General features: G+C 33.1%; 5 protein-coding genes and 1 pseudogene across 6 annotated transcripts, besides 2 other annotated features; 3 read left to right on the top strand and 3 right to left on the bottom strand.

The window, feature by feature from the left end:
- Positions 1 to 3,654: part of a mobile genetic element that runs on past the window's edge.
- TVAGG3_0391450 (uncharacterized protein) lies at positions 608 to 760 on the bottom strand (the record flags this gene model as incomplete). The annotated part of the gene is made up of 1 exon (XM_051232381.1): positions 608 to 760. One exon carries the CDS (start codon positions 758 to 760, stop codon positions 608 to 610), a length of 153 nt encoding a protein of 50 aa, XP_051102111.1.
- Positions 2,154 to 3,023, bottom strand: TVAGG3_0391440 (phage tail repeat-like family; the record flags this gene model as incomplete). The annotated part of the gene is made up of 1 exon (XM_051232380.1): positions 2,154 to 3,023. The coding sequence occupies one exon, from the start codon at positions 3,021 to 3,023 to the stop codon at positions 2,154 to 2,156; it is 870 nt and encodes a 289-aa protein (XP_051102110.1).
- A 3,141-nt stretch (positions 3,655 to 6,795) lies between the features above and the next one.
- Positions 6,796 to 6,952: a mobile genetic element.
- A 130-nt stretch (positions 6,953 to 7,082) lies between these two features.
- TVAGG3_0391410 (uncharacterized protein) lies at positions 7,083 to 17,192 on the top strand (the record flags this gene model as incomplete). Its single annotated transcript, XM_001321888.2, has 1 exon — positions 7,097 to 17,155. The coding sequence occupies one exon, from the start codon at positions 7,097 to 7,099 to the stop codon at positions 17,153 to 17,155; it is 10,059 nt and encodes a 3,352-aa protein (XP_001321923.2).
- A 102-nt stretch (positions 17,193 to 17,294) lies between these two features.
- TVAGG3_0391400 (uncharacterized protein) lies at positions 17,295 to 19,610 on the top strand (the record flags this gene model as incomplete). The annotated part of the gene is made up of 1 exon (XM_001321889.2): positions 17,626 to 19,593. One exon carries the CDS (start codon positions 17,626 to 17,628, stop codon positions 19,591 to 19,593), a length of 1,968 nt encoding a protein of 655 aa, XP_001321924.1.
- Positions 19,611 to 20,095: 485 nt separating this feature from the next.
- TVAGG3_0391390 (protein domain specific binding) lies at positions 20,096 to 20,867 on the top strand (the record flags this gene model as incomplete). The annotated part of the gene is made up of 1 exon (XM_001321890.1): positions 20,110 to 20,847. The coding sequence occupies one exon, from the start codon at positions 20,110 to 20,112 to the stop codon at positions 20,845 to 20,847; it is 738 nt and encodes a 245-aa protein (XP_001321925.1).
- Positions 20,868 to 21,384: 517 nt separating this feature from the next.
- On the bottom strand, positions 21,385 to 21,595 carry TVAGG3_0391380 (annotated as a pseudogene). The gene has a single exon. A coding segment is annotated over exon 1 (211 nt).
- Positions 21,596 to 21,599: the final 4 nt, after the last annotated feature.

Here is a 21,599-nt window from a genome sequence, read left to right as displayed (position 1 = left end):
TTACTTTACATAACCGCCTGCTGCCATAAGTCTTTGACGCCAACCCATACCAGCTAATGAAGGTTGACTTGGTTTAGTTTGGAAACTAAACTTTGGTTTTGGTTTTATCTTCAGTTTTTGGTTTTTCTTCTTCTATCGGTTTTTCGTCACTTTTTCGGTTTCTCTGACTTTACTTCACTTGCAGGAACAGTTGTGTCGTCAACATCTTTCATAAATATCATATGCCATTTGTTTTTGTTTTCCTTTCAACTTTTTGTGTTTGTTGTAAAGTTTAGAATATTTCGACTCTAAGTCAATGAGATGTTCTATAATGAACTGTTGGTCAGTGAAGTAAACTTTTCCATCTGTTGTCTCGAAAGCTCCTTCAGACTTCAATATTTTATTTGTGAGAGTCTGTTTCTTTTTTGAGATACTTGCCGTTCCATTTTTATGAAAAGTGACTTTGTAGTTAGGGTTTGTATTTCCAGACCTGGCACTTTCTATTATTGAATTTTTCTCTTCATCTGTAAGTTCTTTGACAGGTTTTGACAATGGTTCTGAACTTTTTGTTTGTGGTGTCAAATCTACCGTTTCAACTTCTTCGGTCATTTCATCTCAGTAAAAAATTTTAGTTTGGTTTGTTTTCAACTGGTTGTTGTTGTTTTTTAAGTCGGTCTAAAACTTCCTGAGGTATAGGAAGAACTTGACAAACACGTGGTGTAACTGCTGGAAGCCGACAAATCCATCTTGAACCCATTTGTCTCAATGCTGTATTGTTCATTTCATCTCAGTAAAAAACTTTACATTCCCCACGTTTGAGGCGGTTGAGGTTGGTTATTGTTTACCCATTGTTGTGCATGGTTATATCCTCTGTTAAAGAATCTTTCACCTTGGTCCATATAGTGTCCTGCTTGGTTATAGTAGTCATTTGCTTTGTTATAATAGTTTCCTGCTTGTCTTCCTACATTGTCCATCCATCCTTGAACTTTTCCTCTTGTTTCAGGATTTGGAATAAGATTTGTTGCATCTCGTGCTACATCCCAACCTTTCTGTACAGTTTGTATAATAGGTTGTGCTTTCTCTTTAAGTATACCTAATGTACTCAAAATCTTCCTTCCAACTCCAAATACACCTCTGGCTATTGTTCCCACTGCGGGCAAAAATCTGGATGCAACTCCTGCTAATGCGCCAAATAAACCCATTTCTTATAGGATAAAAAATGACGAATCCAAACAAGGACCCCTATGTTTCTAAAGCAACAAAGAAAGCACTCATGATAAAAATTTTTAGTTCAACACCAAATGCTTGGTTTATGGATATCTTGGAAAACATTCCGAGAGTTAGAACAGATGGACCACCATACTGGCTAATATTTGTCGGTCAAAACACAAGATACTGTGAAGCCATACCATTATGGTCCAAAAATATTTTAGATGTGAAAACTGCTTTGACAATATTCGTTGACAAATACCATCCAACAAAACTGACATCTGACTGTGAAAGTTCTTTCAAATCAGATGATGTAAAAAACTATCTGCGTTCAAAAAATGTAAACCAATGTTTCATTGTCGACCAAAACCATTCTGCTCTTGGTGTCATTGACGGTTGTATAAAAATGTTAAGAGACTTAAACCAACCACAAGGTGGTGAAGCAAATGAAATGTCATATGACGACAAATATAGACACTTCTCCATGGCAAAGATGAGACAAGTTTTAAATATTTACAATAGCCGTAAACAAAAAGGTTTGGGAAACCACTCCCCGAAGAAATGAAAAACAACCCTGACTTAGAGAAAGACTATATATTTAATAATTTAGTCAAAAGAGACAAACAAGAAAGAATGCCGGGCTTCAAACTTCAGAAAGGTGACAAAGTAAAAATAGAAATACCTAAACGCGACCCATATGAAAATACTATTGACTATGACAACAATGGGAACCCGACAGGTACTCACATTCGTGTTCGTAAAAATAGAAGAAAGTATACAAGAGAATATTATGAAGTTTTAGGCAAACATGGCAAAATGTACACACTGCAAGCAGAAGATAAAACTACTATTGTCAGACCTCGTTTCAAACTTGTCAAAGTTCAAGGTGGTATACTTTCAAAGACAGTTCCTAACAAATATAAGACAACTCCTGACGAATATGCTAAAGAAGTTGAAAATGACGACTAAGCAATTCTATACCATGCGTAAACTGTCATGTAAGGTGGCATGTATTCTTTACTTTGTCCCGTTGTTTGCGTATATCCTGAAACGTGATGTGTATGGTTTCCTTTTCCCTGAGTGTCATCCCAGTAACAATTTATAGCAAACTTAACGTCGTCTTTAACATCATATCCTTGACCTTTTGTCATTCCTGACCAATCCCAATATCTATGCTTATGCCAACCTGCTTGAGATGTACTTAAATCTATGTAGTGACTGTGTGCAGGTAAATTTTCACCTGAAATCGTTTTACTTCCACCTGTTTCCTTTGAAGAGTTTGCACAATACAAAAACCTGTCGACTATTTGTTCCCATGCACCAACACCAAACATTACTTGAGGACCTCTTGCTTCCATAGATGTATAAATAGAACCTACTGGGTTCATTAAATCAAACATATGAGACATTATAGGATTGTCTCTTTTGAACTTAAAATATAGTGCAACTATTTCAGGTTTCTTCTGGTTTGTGTAAGAATATTTTTTATAATATAATCTTATGTTTTCAGGGTAGGTAAAATCTTGACTATAATATTTATTTCTGTCATCTATATAATAATATACTATTCTCGTTTTTTCTATTGCATTATATCTTTTATATCTATAATAATCTAAATATAATGTTTGCTTTTGTTCATCTGCATGTAGTGTTCCTTCGTCATCTACATAGTCATAATAATATGGTGCTGGAGCTGGGTCAGGCAATGTCATATCTGCCATTTCATAAACTCGGAAATATTTCTTTTGTTCGTCTCCATATAAGTTTAAGTAGCAGTTGTTGTCTAATGGAACTTTAACTTGTGTACCATCATTCTTTATATAGCTTACATACATTTCATTGTTATTTTTCGGAATGAGTTTATACGTATTACCATTTCTTAAGGACTGTACAAACTGCCATCTAAAATATTTATTTTCTTCATTGACAGAAAGTCACAACAATAGTTTCAATATTTTTTGTTTTCCTATCAAACTTTGGTATATTCATTGACATATGTTTTATCTGCTTTCTTTTTCAAGGCTAACGTTTAAGTCTGTTATTTCAGAAGATGTATGTGTATGTCCAACGGCACTTTTCCTGTTTAAGGTTTCTTGTAAGTTTGTAATATTTGCAATGGTATGTGTATGTCCAACGGCACTTTTCCTGTTTAAGGTTTCTTGTAAGTTTGTAATATTTGCAATGGTATGTGTAGTCCAACGGCACTTTTCCTGTTTAAGGTTTCTTGTAAGTTTGTAATATTTGCAATGGTATGTGTATGTCCAACGGCACTTTTTCCTGTTTAAGGTTTCTTGTAAGTCTGTTATTTCAGATATAGAATGTGTATGTCCAACGGCACTTTCCTGTTTAAGGTTTCTTGTAAGTTTGTAATATTTGCAATGGTATGTGTATGTCCAACGGCACTTTTACTGTTTAAGGTTCTTGTAAGTCTGTTATTTCAGATATAGAATGTGTATGAGTCTTTTTAGAATATTCGTTTTCAGCTCTTGTCACTTCACTTGACATTTTATTTCAACATATGTTTTGTCTGCTAGTTCAGGATGAGTATGTTCTTTTGTTGCATAAGCATTGTTAGCTCTTTCTTCTTCTTTTGCTATTGCATCGTCTACATATTCTTTGTCAGCTTTGTTGTCAACATCTGCTTTCAAAAGAAGTTCATTTATAGGTTTCTCGTTTAAAGTTCCTTTTGTTGGATTTATACAGACAGTATTGTTCTTCTTGTCTTGAAATAGAAACTCATCTGTCATTGGGTTTAATGTCAGTTTTAAGTTTCCTTCTTTCAATGACTCAGATATCTTAGAATAGTTTGAAAAGTTTGTTTGTTCTTATTTAGAGCTTGCATAATGAGTTGTCGGTTGTGTTGTATTTCTCTCATAGACGCTGTTTCATTTGACATTTTTATTCTAGATAAAATATGCTTCCAATAGAAAAGAAAATTCAAGAGTTGCTACAACTAAACCATTAGATGAACTTTTTACTAATGTCGGTCAAAATTTGAGACAGAGACTGTAAAGCATGAAGGCTATCGTTTTGACTACCCATTAAGATGGCTAAGAGATCCATCTGTCACAAAAGCTATTGGCTTTCGTAGAATGAAGTTCATTTCAGAAGCCATACATGGTTTCCCATTTACGGTCGGTTTTGAAGTTCGATACTATAACAAAGAAAAACGTATGTATGAGAAATCTTGAACAGGGAAAACTTTTACAAGTTAGTTTGCTTGTAAACTTAGAAACAACTCTTCAAGCTTTTCAAGAAAAAATAAACGATATCTATATCGAATATGCAAAACAGTATAACATTGACGAAGGAGAATACCATCTCGATATTATTTATGACAGGAAAAATGCAACTGTTAAAATCAATAGAATAGAAGACCTTGGAGAAAACGTTTATATTTCTACAAAATATAACAACTTGGCATGGTATAGATTTATGAGGATGTAAATCAGCCTGCAGCATATCCAGTACACCCAGACTTTTATGAAGTCGAAAACCCTAATGGAACATATGAAAATATTTTCGACCCAGATGCTATTTTGTTCATGCTTCATTTTCTGGTGCGCAAAACTCTTTCTTATGTCTGATGAATGACTTTACGAAAAAACCTACAAAGTTTACGAACCACCAAGTGGAAGTATTTCAGACTTTCAAGTATGGTTTACTACAGATGAAGAAAAAGAATAATTCCATTATACCATGCGTTTTACTTAGAACTTAGTTTCATATACAACTACTATCGAACGGTAAAAATATAATTTTTAATACGGTTGAGGTGTTGGATTTGGTTGCCAACTAGACTGTGGTGCAGGTTCAGGCTGTTGTATAACAGGAGCTTGCTCTTCTGGTTCAGGTCTTTAGGTATAATACCAACGAACTGACCTACCCTTTTACCAATATTTTGACACCGTTCCAAATTCCTCTTCCGACAGATTTTATTCCATTCCATATACCTCTTCCAACATTTCGAAAGAAGTTTCCTATCTTACTGAAGAAACCCATTTTACTATATGTAAAAATCTAATGTCCGCCTAGTCTCTTACGTTTCCTGTTGAGTTCCATAGCATTCTTTAACTGGAGCTCATACATTCTGTTTCTCCTCTGGTAGAAAACATATTCTGGGTCAACTCCTGTGTTCGCGTCATCTGCATAAAGTTGTTTATATCCACTTCAGGGTTTGTATAAAACTCTTTCCATCTCATATTTGCATACCATGGTGGCAAACCTAACGCAGCGTCATTTGACATGGCAGTTTGCATTTGTACATCTGTTGGCACTTGACCATAGTTTGCCATTGCAGTTTGTATTCTAACTTCATTTGGAATATTCTCTGGGTTTGGTTGTCCAGGTTGCTGTGCATTCGCTAAGTTCTGTGCGTCCATTTAATATTAGATAAAAATATCTCTTACGAGTACATATACTGAACATTTGCAGGCATTGGTTCATCTTCATATTCTCTGTACTTTTCTGCCACGTCAAATAAATAAATGACACAATGGAAAAACCTAAAACAAGTAGTCCTATTTCAAACCACATTTACTTACTAATAAAATTTCTTTGTTATGACACTTTCTCCGGTTTATAGGACCTCTCTCATATTCTATCTTGTCATATCTAAACTCATAGTCATGTATGTCCTCTAACCATCTCATAACGGTTTCCAAACCACTTTTATCGGATGTAAAGTAAAAGCATGGATGGTTATGTAAAACGTCTAAAGTTTCTAAAGAGTCTCTCAAAGTCCAGTCTACTTGGTATTGAAAATCCCATGTGTTATAGAACGGCGGGTCCACTATAAAGAAAACATTTTCCTTGTCTTTATATTTTTCATACAACTCTGTCCAATAACATCTCACAAACTCTATACCCTCAATATATTTTTCTATGTCCTCTTTGAAAACATTTGTATAGTTAAGATATAAAACTTTTGACATAAGTGTTTCAATGTCATGAACTCTTATAGAACCACTATATAATAGTCTAGCAGATATACTATCCCAGTCTATATATTCTGCTTTTTTCAAAACCTCTCTCACAATATTTTTCTTATCTAATGGTATACGTTCCATCTTACCTATAGGTATCTTTTCTTTTAACTCTTTCAATATATTGTTTGTGTCTGGTATATGTTTGAGACGGTCCATATAGTTGTCGAAGTCATTGCATATAATCTTTGAGTCTGGGAATATTGTATGGCACAAATGGGATATATAGAAACTTCCACCGAACAAATCTACAAATGTTAGACCATTCGGTAGTTTCTTAAGTTCTCTCAATATAATATCTTTACATTTACTTTTATTTCCAAAGAACGGTAACGGAGGTTTTGTAAAATTCATTTATATATAATAATAAAAATGTTTTTCCCTGAAAAGTGACAGAAAAGTGACAAAACATGAAAACATATATAATTTGTGAAAAGTGACACATTATATAATGTTTTCGACCCAGAAGAAGGCTTCTTCCCAGAAGCAATGGAGGAAGAAGAAGAGTCCTCCGAATTCACACCAGAAGACTAACAATTTTCCGAATAAAAACTTCATTTATACTAAACATCTTCGGGGCTAGAGGGCACGAAGTGCCTGGAAGCCCCACTACCTTTTTTTTTATAATATATTTAAATCTTAGAATGAAAATTCGGGACGCCCTAGCTATTCAATTTTCCCTTAGGACGCCCATAAACCTCTCAAAAATGTGATGTAAATATCACAATTTTGAGAAATTTACACTAGGACGCCTTAGGACGCCAACCCCCTTTTTTACCTTATGAATTGATTAAATAACATAAAATAACATTTATTTTACATTGAAAAATCTTAATTCTATGCAAAACAGTCATAGTATTGGAAGTACAAGAATTTTCTCCATCAACTATTGAAAAAAATTTTTTTTGTATAAAGACTACGTTATGAGAAGGCCCGATCACGCTCTTAACACGCAGCTTGAGTTAAGGCAGCAAGAGAGGGCCTATTCAAGGCATATACAAAGATTAAACGCAATTCAATCTGATATAACAAATACCACTGATATTACACAACATATTGAAAATTATCGAACTACCGCACAAGCCGAAAAGATTAACGCGATTCAAAAGGCAAATTATTTATATAGCTTGATTGGAAATGAGAAGTTTGATTCAAATTTACTACTTTCACCAAAATCACCTAAATCAAAAGAGATTTCCACAGCAGAATTTCAGGCACGGGAAACAGCTACTCGTAAGAAAATGCAAAAACGACCTCCATTTGAATGTGAACTTGGAAATTTGAATGAATCTGGCCTTTCTTCGAGAGTTTTTCTAACTCAAAATAAACCAAAGATTAACAAAGGCAATAGCCGAGGTAATTCTCCACCACGATTGAAGGTTACTCGAGGTAACGCATCTAACGAATCTACTCCATCCAAAGGAGATACATTTACACCCATCAGAACTACTAAACTACCAAAGCATACTAACAAGCCGAATAAGATTGCTTTCGAATATAATGAAGGGGAAATTCGACTTGGATATGACGAACCAATTGAGCAACCAAATATCGAAATATATACAACAAACAGCACTAATCAAGGTTTACCTGTTTTACAATCAAATGGAACTCAAACTAAGAAAACTAAATCTCCTTCGAAGAAAGCTCCCCAAACAGAGGTTGATCCAACTGATCAATATAAGAAACATCCAGAATCGGAGAATGAAGGGTTTACTATGTCAGAAATTGAAAATAAGAAGAATGATCATAAAGATGATTCAATTAACCAGGATATTCTTCTTCCATTACCAAATGATAACGAAGTTACTAATAATAACAATACAAAAGGTTCACCTTCAGCTGCAAATTCAAGTAGATCTAACAAATCTAGTCGACCATCAAGTTATAAACCAGATCCAGTATATACACCTGTTAGATCTAAGTCTAGTGGTAATAAACAAGAAATATTTTCAGAAAATCATTCACCTCCAGATAATTCAACCGAAGTATCTCCACAAGAAATCAGCGAAATACCTGATTTATCACAACATAGTGACAAGCCATGTAGTTCTAGAAAGCCTGCAATTAAAAATGATGATGAAAATGAAGAAAAAGTTCCAAATCAGAAACAAGAATCACAAAAAATCCAACAAAAGCCAGTGGATAGTTCATTACTTACATCACCACAAGAATTCTACATCGAAGAATCATCATCAATATCAGATGATGAAGAAGATGAAAAAGAGGAACCGAAAACTCCTTCTTCAAGAAAAAGTGTCATTACAAAAGGATATTCACCACTTGGAAAGAAACCTCCTGTTCAACAGCTCGTTAACAAAGAGAACGAACAAACAAAAGGCGACAACGATAATTCAAGAAGCTTTAGAACTGATGATGCTTTGCAATCAGATAAAATCGGACTTGATGAAGCAAATGACGATGAATTACATTTCTCAACTAAAGAGAGATTCGAGAATGTCTTGAATGTTTTGGATAAAGCAAATGGAGAAAACAAAACTCCGCTTATCAAAGTTGATGAAGATGAAGAAGAAAACACTCCAAGGAAAAGTAAAGAAAATAGTGGAGAAGGGAGTGCTCCAAACTCAACAAGATCAACAAAGAAGAGACGAAGACAAAGAGTTAGTAATGATAAAGGAATATTCCCAATCATTTCTCCTAAATCTGATCAACAAAATGAAGAAGAAAAGAATAATAATAGTGATCAACAAAAAGAAACTCCAAGACCTGAAAAATCTCCTCATAATACTTCCAAGAATATTAATAACAACCAAGAAACAAATTCAACTCCAAGAAAAGATAAAAACAATAACTTAACACCAAGAAATGACCAAAAAATCAATAATCAAAATAATATTGAAAATGAAGATAAATCTCAAAATGATAATAAACCACAAAATGAAGTTAAACAAAATAATCAAGATAAACCACAAATTGGAGATAAAACACAAAATGAAGTTGAACAAAATACTGAAATTAAACCAGAAAATGAAGATAAACAACAAGATGAAATTAAATCTCAAAATGAAATTAAACAAAATAATGAAGATAAACCACAAAATGAAGATAAATCTCAAAATGAAGTTAAACGGAATAATCAAGATAGACCACAAAACGAGGTTAAACAAAATAATGAAGTTAAACCACAAAATGATGACAAATTACAAGATGAGAAAGAAAGGACACCAAGAAATAATGAAGAGAAAAAGAATAATGAAGAAACACCAAGAGAGAAAAATAATGAACCTAGGAAAGCTTCAACACCATCAAAACCAGTTGTTCCTTCATTAACAGGATTATTTAACAAAGAGAAAAGCAATGAAATGAGTCCTACTGATAGATCACAAAGACAAATTTCTTCAGCTCGTTCTCCTAAATCTCCAATGAAAGTTCCTCCAATACAAGGATTCAGCAACATTTCGAACAAGTCTTCTCCACAGAAAGAAGAGCAACAAGTTATTGAAGAAACTCAAGCTCCAATTTCATTATTAAGTATGAAGAAAGATGGAATTAACAGAGCAATTTCAAGATCTTCTACATCAATTGCTCCTATTTCTTCTCTTAGTTCTGCTTCTTCTTCACCTATTAAACAACTTTCTCCTGAAAAGAACAAACCAATTGATCCTTCTTTCGAAGCAATTGCAGAATCACCTAAACCTTCACCAAATATACAGCAAAATCAAGAAACAAAGAAAGCTGATAAAACACAAAATAATGTTAGTGATTCTAAACCAGGAGAAAACAAAACAGAACAAAAACCTGTTGAAAAATCTAATGCTGATGATTCTAAACCTCTTTCTGCAGCATTAGCAGGAATGATTGCAGCAACACAATCTCCAGAAGAAACAAAGAAAGATGAAAATGAAAAGCAAGCAAACAAATCTCCAGATGAAACAAATAAAGATGAGAAATTATCAAATAATAAATTACCAGAAGAAGCGAAGAGAGATGATAAATCACAAATTAAAACTGATGACGAAAAGCATGCGAACAATTCTACAGAAGAAAGAAACAATAAATCACCAGATGAAGCTAAGAAAGATGATAGTGTTTCTACAAGTATGTTGTCGAATCTATTGAATTCAGTTGTTGATGATAATCCTCAAAAAGAAAATGAATCTAATCAAAATAATGTAGAAGAACAACAAAATAATCAAATCAATGAATCTAAACCATTTAGTGAACTTCTTACAAGTGCTGTTTCTGAACCATCAAAGATTGATGAAGATGACAAACATCAAACAGAAGAATCAAAACATAATGATGAAAATCAAAATCCACAGCAATCATCTCAGAATAATGAAACAAAACCATTATGTGGATTATTAAACAATGTTGTTTCTGAACAAAATAAAGATTCGCAGAAACCAAAATCGAATACTCCAAATCAAGAAAAACAAACTGATGGAGAGAAACCACAAGAGCAATCTCCTAAAGAAAATCAACAAGATTCAAAACCAGAATCTCCTACTTCTTTGTTGGCAAATTCAGTTGCAAATCCATCTGCAACAGAATCACGAGATTTCAACAATTCCCAACCAAATCAATCAACACCAACACAACCATCCACAAAAGATGATACAAATAAAGAATCAACACAACCATCAACACCAAATCAAGAAAATGATAATAAACAAGATAAACCATCCACTTCACTTAGTGGCCTTCTCTCTGGCTCTAATTCCCAGCCTCAACAACAGCCTCAAGCTGATTCATCTAAAGCACAAAAACCATTATCAGAAGAACAAAATCATTCTAAAGAATTACAACAAAGTAATCAGCCAAATTCATCACAACCTCATCAACAGAAAGGAGAGCAACAACCTGTTTCTCTTACAGGTCTTATATCAAATTCACTTTCAAATCCAAAATCTTCACAACAATCACCACAACAACAATTCCAACCAGAAGTAAATCAACAAATTCAAGATCAACCACAACACGAAGAAGATAATAAACAATTACATCCAACATCATCAACAACACCGAATAATCAAGAAAATCTTCAACAAGATCAACACGAAGAAAAAGCTAAAGAATTAGATAAATCTCAACAAGAACAGAAAACTTCACAACCACAACAACAACCACAACTTCAATCACAATCATCATCACAATTATCATCACAACAATCACAACCGAATCAACAGAAACAAGATGATGAATCATCAAAACCTTTATCTAATCTTCTTGCTGGTATTGTTTCATCACCAACAGATCAATCACAAGAAAAATCAACAACATCACAATCAGCAAATACTTCATCTCCATCACAACATCAACCAGAAACAAATTCACAACCACCATCTAACAAAGATCTTTCATCTCCTCAACAAGAGAAAGAACAACAACAGTCACAATCACAACAACAACAGAAACAACAAAAAGATGATAAACCATCAGATTCTAAACCACTTTCAACTGCATTAACCGGACTTATTTCCGCAACAGCATCAACCACATCATCAACACAACCGACACAAGAAAATCAACCAAAAGAAGCATCCAAACCACAAAACGAACCACATTCTCAGACCCAAGAAAAACCACAAGATAAGTCTCAGAATGATTCATCAGCCAAACCTTCAGATTCTTACCAAAATCAGGCACCAAAACAAGAAAATGCTGATGATTCTAAACCTCTTTCTGCAGTATTATCTGGAGTTATTGCAGCTACACAATCTCCTTCACAAACTCAGACTCTTAATCAGCCACAATCAGAATCAAAACCAATAAATAACAATCAACAACAAAATCCAGAAAACAAAGATATTTCATCTTCTCCACAACAAAATAAGGAACAATCTAATGAACAGCCAAATGATAAATCTAAACCATTAGCTTCAGCTCTTTCAGGAATTGTTTCACCTCAACCAACTGAAAAACAAGATTCTCCACAACAGAAACAAAATGAAGAATCTAAACAAAATTCTCCAGAACAAAGCAAAGAATCAGATAAAACTTCATCAACTCCAACACTCAGTGGAGTTATTGCTGAATCACTTGCAAAACCACAAGAAAACAAAGAAAATCCACAAAATAATGAAAACAAAGAATCAATACCTTCTGAACAAAAGTCACCACAAAAGCATCATCGTAAGCATCATCACCATCAACCAGGAGATTCTAATTCAAATGTTCCAACAGAATCAGAATCTCAAGAAGAACTAAATGAAATTAAAGATAATAATGATTCCAAACATCTTTCTTCGGCTATGGCAGGAGTTGAGTCATCACCTTCACAGAATAAACAAGTTTCTCAAGACAAAGCTTCAACAAATGATTCACCAAAATCAGGAGAAACCAAATCAGAACAAAATCAAGATGCTAAATCTAACAAAGAAAATGTTGATAGTTCAAAACCTCTTTCAGCAGCATTAGCTGGAGTTATTGCTGCAACACAATCTCCAACATCACAGAACCAACAGCAAGAGAATGCAGATAACAAAGATATCTCTTCACAAAAAGAAATGAATAAAGAGCAATCAAATAATCAAGACGAAAAGAAGCAAGAACAGAAAATTGATGAACAAAAGCAGAATTCTGATAATAAACCAAATGAAAGTCAGGAAAATAAACCCCTTTCTTCGGTGTTATCTCCAATTGTTAATTCACAACAGCCATCAGATAAATCAACTCCAGAATCTAATCAAGAAAAAACAGAACAGCATCAAGAACCTAATAAAGAAATTAAAGAAAATGAGAAGCAACAAAATCCACAAGAGAAACAAGATAACGAATCAAAACCTCTCAGTGGATTATTGGCTGGAGTTGTTTCTCAACAACAAAAAGAAGGAGAAAAGGATAAGCAACAAAATAAAAATAATTCAAATACACAAATTTCTTCTCAGAATCAAGAGAAATCAGCAACATCTCAACAGAAATCATCGCAAAATGAATCTCAACCAGTCCAACAGCAGCAAGATTCAAAACCAGAATCTCTTACTTCTTTGTTGGCAAATTCAGTTGCAAATCCATCTGCAACAGAATCACGAGATTTCAACAATTCTCAACCAAATCAATCAACACCAACACAACCATCAACAAAAGATGATACAAACAAAGAATCGACACAACCATCAACACCAAATCAAGAAAATGATAATAAACAAGATAAACCATCCACTTCACTTAGTGGCCTTCTCTCTGGCTCTAATTCCCAGCCACAACAACAATCGCAACCTGATTCAACTAAAGATCAAAAGACTCCATCTGACCAAGAACCACAAAAGAATGATCAATTACAACAAAAACCTGATAATAATCAGCCAAATTCAACACAATCTCATCAACAGAAAGGAGAGCAACAACTTGTTTCTCTTACAGGTCTCATTTCGAATTCACTTTCAAATCCAAAATCTTCACAACAATCACCACAACAACAATCACAACCAGAACAAAATCAACAAAATCAAGATCAACCACAACACGAAGAAGATAATAAACAATTACATCCAACATCATCAACAACACCGAATAATCAAGAAAATCTTCACCAAGATAAACACGAAGAAAAAGCTAAAGAATTAGATAAATCTCAACAAGAACAGAAAACTTCACAACCACAACAACAACCACAACTTCAATCACAATCATCATCACAATTATCATCACAACAATCACAACCGAATCAACAGAAACAAGATGATGAATCATCAAAACCTTTATCTAATCTTCTTGCTGGTATTGTTTCATCACCAACAGATCAATCACAAGAAAAATCAACAACATCACAATCAGCAAATACTTCATCTCCATCACAACATCAACCAGAAACAAATTCACAACCACCATCTAACAAAGATCTTTCATCTCCTCAACAAGAGAAAGAACAACAACAGTCACAATCACAACAACAACAGAAACAACAAAAAGATGATAAACCATCAGATTCTAAACCACTTTCAACTGCATTGTCAGGGCTTATTTCCGCATCAACCACATCATCAACACAACCGACACAAGAAAATCAACCAAAAGAAGCATCCAAACCACAAAACGAACCACATTCTCAGACCCAAGAAAAACCACAAGATAAAATCGCAGAAAAGAAAGAAAACTCAGGTGAATCTAAGCCAGACAATAAAGAATCTCCAGTTTCATCTTCACCATCTCCAACAAACCAAGAAAACAAGCCTCTTTCTTCAGCTTTAGCCCCAATAATTAATCAAAATGAGCCTTCTGGTATATCTAAACCATCTGATACACAAGATAAATCTGAAAAAACAGAACAAAAACAAATTGAAAATTCTAAATTATCTGATAAACCAGAAAACAAAGATACTTCAGATAGAAGAATATCTGAAAATCCACAAAATGTAGAGAAGAAGGAATCTACACCACCTCCAACATCATTATCTTCTTTAATCAAAGCAATGGCTGCAAAGAATTCTCCTCCAGAAGAAAAGGAAACTTCTAACAACAAGCAAGAAGACAAATTGACCTCTAAACCAGATGAAGAACAAAAATCAAATGAATCTAAAGAAATTCCGAAAGAAAAACAAAATGATTCCCAAAATAATGAGAAACCTCTTGCTGTTGCTCTCGTTGGAATTGTTTCTCCACAAAATAATAAATATCCAGAACAGAAAGAAATTGAAGAACCTCTAATGAATAAAGAAAAAGAAAGCACCAACACAGATGAAAATGGAAACATAGAAGATATGAAACCTCCAGAAAAACAGGATAAAGATTTATCAAAGTCTGATGAGAAAAAGGAAAATGATAAAGATCAAAATGAAGCAGAAAAGGATCAAGGAGAGAATAAAGAAGGAAAGAAACATCACAGGAAGCATCGAAAAGAAACGCCAGAATCAGAAAACAACTCAACAATTCTTGTTTTGCCAGGCGAAGAAGTCTCTGCATTAACAACCCCAAGTAATACAGTTCCTGCATCTCCAGAGAAATCGCAAGAGTCTCCACAACAGAACAACACAGATAAACCAAAGAACAACGAAGAATCATCACGAAAACATCGTAAGAGACATCATTCGAATGTCACTCCAAAAGAAGATAACAATGAAAAACCACAAGAAAATACTTCACAACCACAAGAAGCAACAAGACCTGAAGAAAAAACAATTCCATCTTCAGACAAAACACCAGAAAACATTTCAACAACAGATCAAGCAAAAGAACAAGAAAATCCAACAAATTCCGTTTCATCTTGTTCACATAAGAAACGTCGACATCGAACACCAGAAGAGAAAGTCTCAGAAGAATCAGCAGAAAAATCTTCAAATAATAAACAAAACAAAGAAGACGATCAAATTCATTCAGCTGATAAACCAAAAGAAGAAAACAAGCAAGAAGAAGAAAAATCAACAATTTATTCCAATAATTTAGAAGAACATTCAGAAAATAACACCAAGAAACCAATAGATGATAATAAGAAAGAAGATATCAAACCCAATGAAGAAAATATAATCAACAATGATGTAAAAGAATCAGAAAGCAAGCCAAGTGATAAGAAATCACCTAATGAAATAGATAAAGGAAATAAAGAAGAGAAAGAACCAGCAAAGTTCATTCCTCCTGCTACTTCACTGACAAATCTTATTCGCAATATGGGAAAGAATCCTCGCGAACAAGTAGATCAAGAACAAGAACGAAATAACATTAATCCAAATAAGAAAGAACTTAAATCAGAACAACATAAACAACAACAAGAACGAGAACAAAGCGAAAATCCGAAAGAATCACCAAAACAAAAGTCTAAAGAAACTCGTCCTCTTCTTATTGTTGCCGCTCCAACACAATCAATATCCAAGCCAGATCCAGAACCAGAAATACCTCATCAAGAAACCGAAAATAATAATAAGAAAGATTCTATTCCAATAATTAATAATACAAAAGAAACTCCTAAATCAGAACCTAAGAATAATTCTAAACAAAATGAACCACAAAAAGTATTATTTGATTCCAAAGACAAAGACAAGAAGGAAAATTCATCGCAGTTGACTCAACAAGAATTAGCACAAATTGATGCAGCTACAGAAAGTGTTAATGACAAAGAACCCCACAAAGATAAGAAACACCGAAAGCATCGTCATAAAACATCAGAAAATAACAACACTACTATTGTTTTAGCTCCAAGTCAATCAACATTAACATCACCACAAACTAAACAAACCAAGCAAATTTCACAACAAGAGAACAAGAAATCCTCTGAAATTTCACAAGAAGTTCTTGACGATCCAGCTGATGATGAAGAGCTTCCACAAACTCCTCCCTTATCTCCTCAGCATGACAATTTCCAAAACAACCAAAAGAAAGTCCGAAAATCCAAGAGTCAGAAAGAACCAACGAAAGCACTTCCATCACTCAAAGTTCAAAGTTTCAACAGACAATCAGAAATTGCTCCATCCAAACAAGGACCAAAGTTCCACTTCTCTACATTTGTTGAATTGGATGCACCTCCAACATCCACATTCTTATCACAAACAGACACTAACGGAATTTCATCATCATTTATCACTAACGATTCAGGTGCTCTCCAGTCAACTACAGGAAGAAGGAGTGGTAAGCGATTTCCATCCAAGAAGAGCTTTTCTAGCCGTAGCAGGATGACAGCACCAGGATCTCCAGCATATGTTTGGTCCGGTGATGTCTCAGATGACGAAGATAATTTCACTCCAAGAGGAGATGGTTTGATCACAAGCATCCGACTTACTCGATACCGCTTCTTGAAATCAAAGAAAGTTATTGATCAAGATGCTAATTTACGTCCTTCATCATATGTTGTTAGTCCAGATGACGACGATGATGCTTCTACCGATGACGAGATTGATGATAACGAACGCAACCAGATGATGGCCTTCTCCGGTCTTGCAGATCTTTCACACGTTGACAGAATCATCAAGAACATCAATACAAGTAATCCAGATGAATATAAATCTACAAGATCATCCACCAAACCACGATCTCAAGCATCAGACACCGAAGAACCTCCTCGTCAAAGCAATTGCAGATTTGTTAACTGATATTCCATTATTTTATTATTTTAATTTTTAAATGTTTGTTTTTAATCTTAATTTTTTAAAAAAAAGTTGTGATACTTTTTACTATTCTTTTTAATCGTCGTTCCTGCTATCAAAAAGTGACTAATATATTATGAAAATTGTGATTTCATGTAAATGGCATATTTTGACACTTTTTTAATGAATAGAATCATTACTTGACAAATGATTTATGGAATCAATTTTTCAGTGGAAATAATCCAACAGATCATACAACAGATACAGTTCTTGTTTATAAAACAGGAAATTTTCATGTTCACGACGTTTTATTTACAAATCACAAGACACAACTTATTAAACTCACTGATAACGACAACAATCGACTTCTTATCTCAAACAGTGTTTTTAATTCCAATCATGGCTCTGATTCAGAAGGTGGCAACATTTACCAAGAAAAAGGTCAAATTGTTCAATATCGAATCTGCAGTATCAATATGTTCCTTAACTCAAATTATATATACCCACATTCATATATTGAAGCAACACAAGATAAATCATACAAAAATTACTTAATTGAATCAACTATCACTGGAAGTCAAGGATATACAGGACCAATTGGTCATGATCATGGTGAAAATATTGTTCGAAATGTAAATATTTCTAATTCACAAGCATCATCGATAAATTCAGTCTACTCTATTTCAGGAAATTCAGATTTAGATTCAACTGTTTCATATTCAACATTTATTAAAAACATTGCTGATGATGAAAGATGTTTATTACATTATAAAAATGGAAATCGAGTTAACCATTGCAACATCATTTCAAATGAATGTTCAATGACATCAACATATTTTAATGGAGTTATTTATGCATCTTACTATGTTAAAGTTTTTATTACAGAATGTATTATATCAAACAACAAAGGAAATTCTCTATTTTTTGCAAATATTGATGCTTCAATTACAGTTTCTTCTTGTTTCATTCCATCAAATAATATTTATAGTTATTACACAACAACAACAGGAGGTAATGCAAATTTTGATATTTCAATAACTAATTCACTTTATTTTAATAATTCACATATATCTACAGCACTTTGTTATGCAGATTATCCATTTTATTATTTGATGAATATTACAACAGAAAAAACGAAATATAAAATAAGAGAAGACACAACAATCAAGGGAACAGTTTCATTTGATCGAAATAAAGAAGAATCATTTACACTTGAAATTTGGATTGACAGTTATTCATCAACTCAACTTAATAAATTAAGTGGCTCTTCAACATATGAATATTCAATCAACATCCCGAGTGAATTATCAATTGGAAAACACAAAATTTATTGCAAGTTTTCAGATTCAAGAACATTTGTATCAAACACAGTTTCAGTTGAATTTGAATATTTATATACATTTTCACTTGAATTAGAAAATCTTGAAAGAAAACAATACAACAAAACTATTGACAAAGGTATCAAAATAAGAGGAAGTGGAATTTATTCTGAAGATTTTTCTATTAATTGTAGTATTGGTGATATCAATAGTATATTCGACGGAACTCTAACTAAAAACGCAGCAACACATAGTTTTACATTTTCAGGTTCCTGTTTTATTCCAAATTCTATTGTAGAAGAAAATAACTATTCAGTTACAGTTTGGGGAACAACAATTAATAGTGGTGAAACTACATCACTACAATCAAAAGAATTTTATTTCTATCGAAACTATCCAGTTCTTGAAGTTACTCCTCTCACAACACGTCGATTCATTCACAACATTGACTCTATTATTTCAGTTTCCGGATTTGTTTCGGATCAAGATTGTGATGATATTGTTGTAGTCTACGTATTTATTGACGGATATCCAAATAGTCAAACACAACAATCAATTTCAACAATTTCTATTCCAGATTTAGAAAAACATCAATTCAACATTTCTATTTCTATTCCAAACAATCTTTCACGTGGTTCTCATAATCTTCTTATTAAATGTTGTGACAAAAAAGATAAATGTGTTTCATCTAACATAACATTTTCATACTCATTCAATGCTCCAATCCTTAATATTACACATAAACCAGCATTTCCAGTTTTCATCAACCAATGTCACACTCTTGAATTCTTTCTTTCAGTTTCAGACAAAGATGGAATGAGTTATATTCGAATCTTCCATGTTCTTAACAACACTCAAGGCAACATTGTCAACATCACTCTTTCTAATGATTCTCAACATGAAACTCAATATTTCATTCCTATTCCAAAAGACATCAATGTTGGAAGTTGTTCTCTTAAATTTTATGCAGTTGATGAATATGATTTAATCTCAGATCATCAATTTATCAATGCTACATTCGAGAAATATACTCAAGATGAATTAGAAGAACAACGAAAAAAAAATAATCAAAAACGAATGAATTTCCCTCCCTTTTTTTATATACTTTCAACTGATTTGCTATAAACATTCTATTTTATTTAATGTTGAATATTAAATCAACTATAACATATATAAGATTACTCATTGAAATTACACATGAATTTAAAATATCTCAAATGAAATTCTGGATGGTTTGACGCTTTAAACACAATTTGAAATAGAAACCATAATGGGTCAATTATGTAGATCAAGACCTAATGTAAGAAGAAACTCTTTGGAGTGACCGAGTTAAGGAAAAAATATAATTCGAAATTATTTGAAAAATTTAATAACAAGTATCTTGATTAAGGTGTTGTCAGGCATATTCTATTTAGAGTAATTAATTACGAATCTCTTTGTTAATGCAATTGGCTTTTTTTATAGAAATTATGTGAATTCTTTTCAATTTCGATTTTGATTTTCTTTGAAATTCCAATTTATCGGGGCATATGCATGAAATTAGTGCAAGAAGATAAATCACAAACATATATCGAAATTTAGTATTTAATAGAAATCTTATCGTTCTTCTGAAAAGGGAAAAGCAAAATAATCGTTTTATAAATGGAACCCCGCGATATTGTCTATCTCGCTCAGACTGAGAATTCCATCGACAGATCTGGCGAAGCAATAAAGCTTATGATACAACTAGCAGAAGTAAAGCCGAATTTTGACCAAAACGAAAGACAATTGTTGGTCCTTATTTATAAGACGGCAATTGATCCAATACGTGAAACAATTAGAACACTATCAATGTACAGAGATTCTTCTAAAGAAAGTGGACAATCTGAACAAGCTCAGATGATCGATGATGTTTGTCAATCTTCTATTCATGATCTTGATGAGCTTTGTGCCCAAGGTCTTGATCTTGTTGACAAAGTTCTCCTCCCAGCGTGCCAAGATCCAGCTGGAATTGCTTTTTATCAAAAACTTCGTGGTGATTTTTACAGATATATGGTAGAGTTTGCTAAAGAAGACAAGATTGACGAAATAAAGAAGAACGCTGATAGTGCATACAGTGCTGCTCTTCAAACTGCTACAGAAAAGTTGCCATCTTCAAATCCAATTCGTCTTGGCGTTATACTTAACTACGCAGTCTTCAAATTCGAACACGCTGAAGAAACTGGTGCTGCTAGAGAAATGCTTGTTAGTGCAATTCAAAACTTCAGCGAAGACTCCAATCAATTGTCAGAATCTTCACATAAGGAAGCTCAGAACGTTATTAATGTTATGCAAAAGAATTTAGTTTCATGGAGTCCCGAAAATCCAGAAGAAGAAACTGTTGAAGAAGGTGAAGAATAAAATTTTTTTATTATTTACGAATTACAAACAAATTATATATGCGTTCACACTACAAAATAATTTTCAGAGTGTTACATACGTTTACATTTTCAATTTTCAAGAATTTTTTGAATATTTTTTTCTAATATTTTGATTTATTGATACTGAAAAAAGGAGAATCGATAGCAAAGAGAGCATTGTATTTTTTCCTCTATTAGCATGCTTTAATAGTTTAATCGATTCTATTTGAGACTTATAACATATTTTTTCCGATAATATAACTTGACATCATAAAACTGAATGAAGTGTTTTGTTAATATCGATGCATTTTTTATTCACGACTTAATTTCGTAAATAAATTATTCAATATACTTATTAAAACCTGTAAAAAATTGTGTATTATGCATTCAAAACGCATCAATTTTATGATGTCATTAAAATATAAAAAATTATGAACAATAACGAATAAAATTTGAAATCTGAAGAAATATGGAAAAATGATTTATGATATTAAATTTCGCAAGTAATACAAACAAATATTTTAATACAAACAAAAATCTATAAATCGCAAGTGACTTTCGCCAAAGATAATTCGCTTTCGAAAGAAGATGATACATCTTGAACTGGACGAAGCTTTTTCATGATAGGATCAATATCATCCGAATAATAATAATCTTCTTCCTCTTCATATGAATAATATTCGTATGCATATGAATAATTATCATTTAAAAGCGGTGTTGTTTCGCGTGGAGTTTTTTTACGAGGGGAAAATC

This window comes from Trichomonas vaginalis, chromosome V (genome assembly GCF_026262505.1).
Source record: "Trichomonas vaginalis G3 chromosome V, whole genome shotgun sequence".
Taxonomy (NCBI): Eukaryota; Parabasalia; order Trichomonadida; family Trichomonadidae; genus Trichomonas; species Trichomonas vaginalis.
This window is presented reverse-complemented; position numbering and strand designations above follow the sequence as displayed.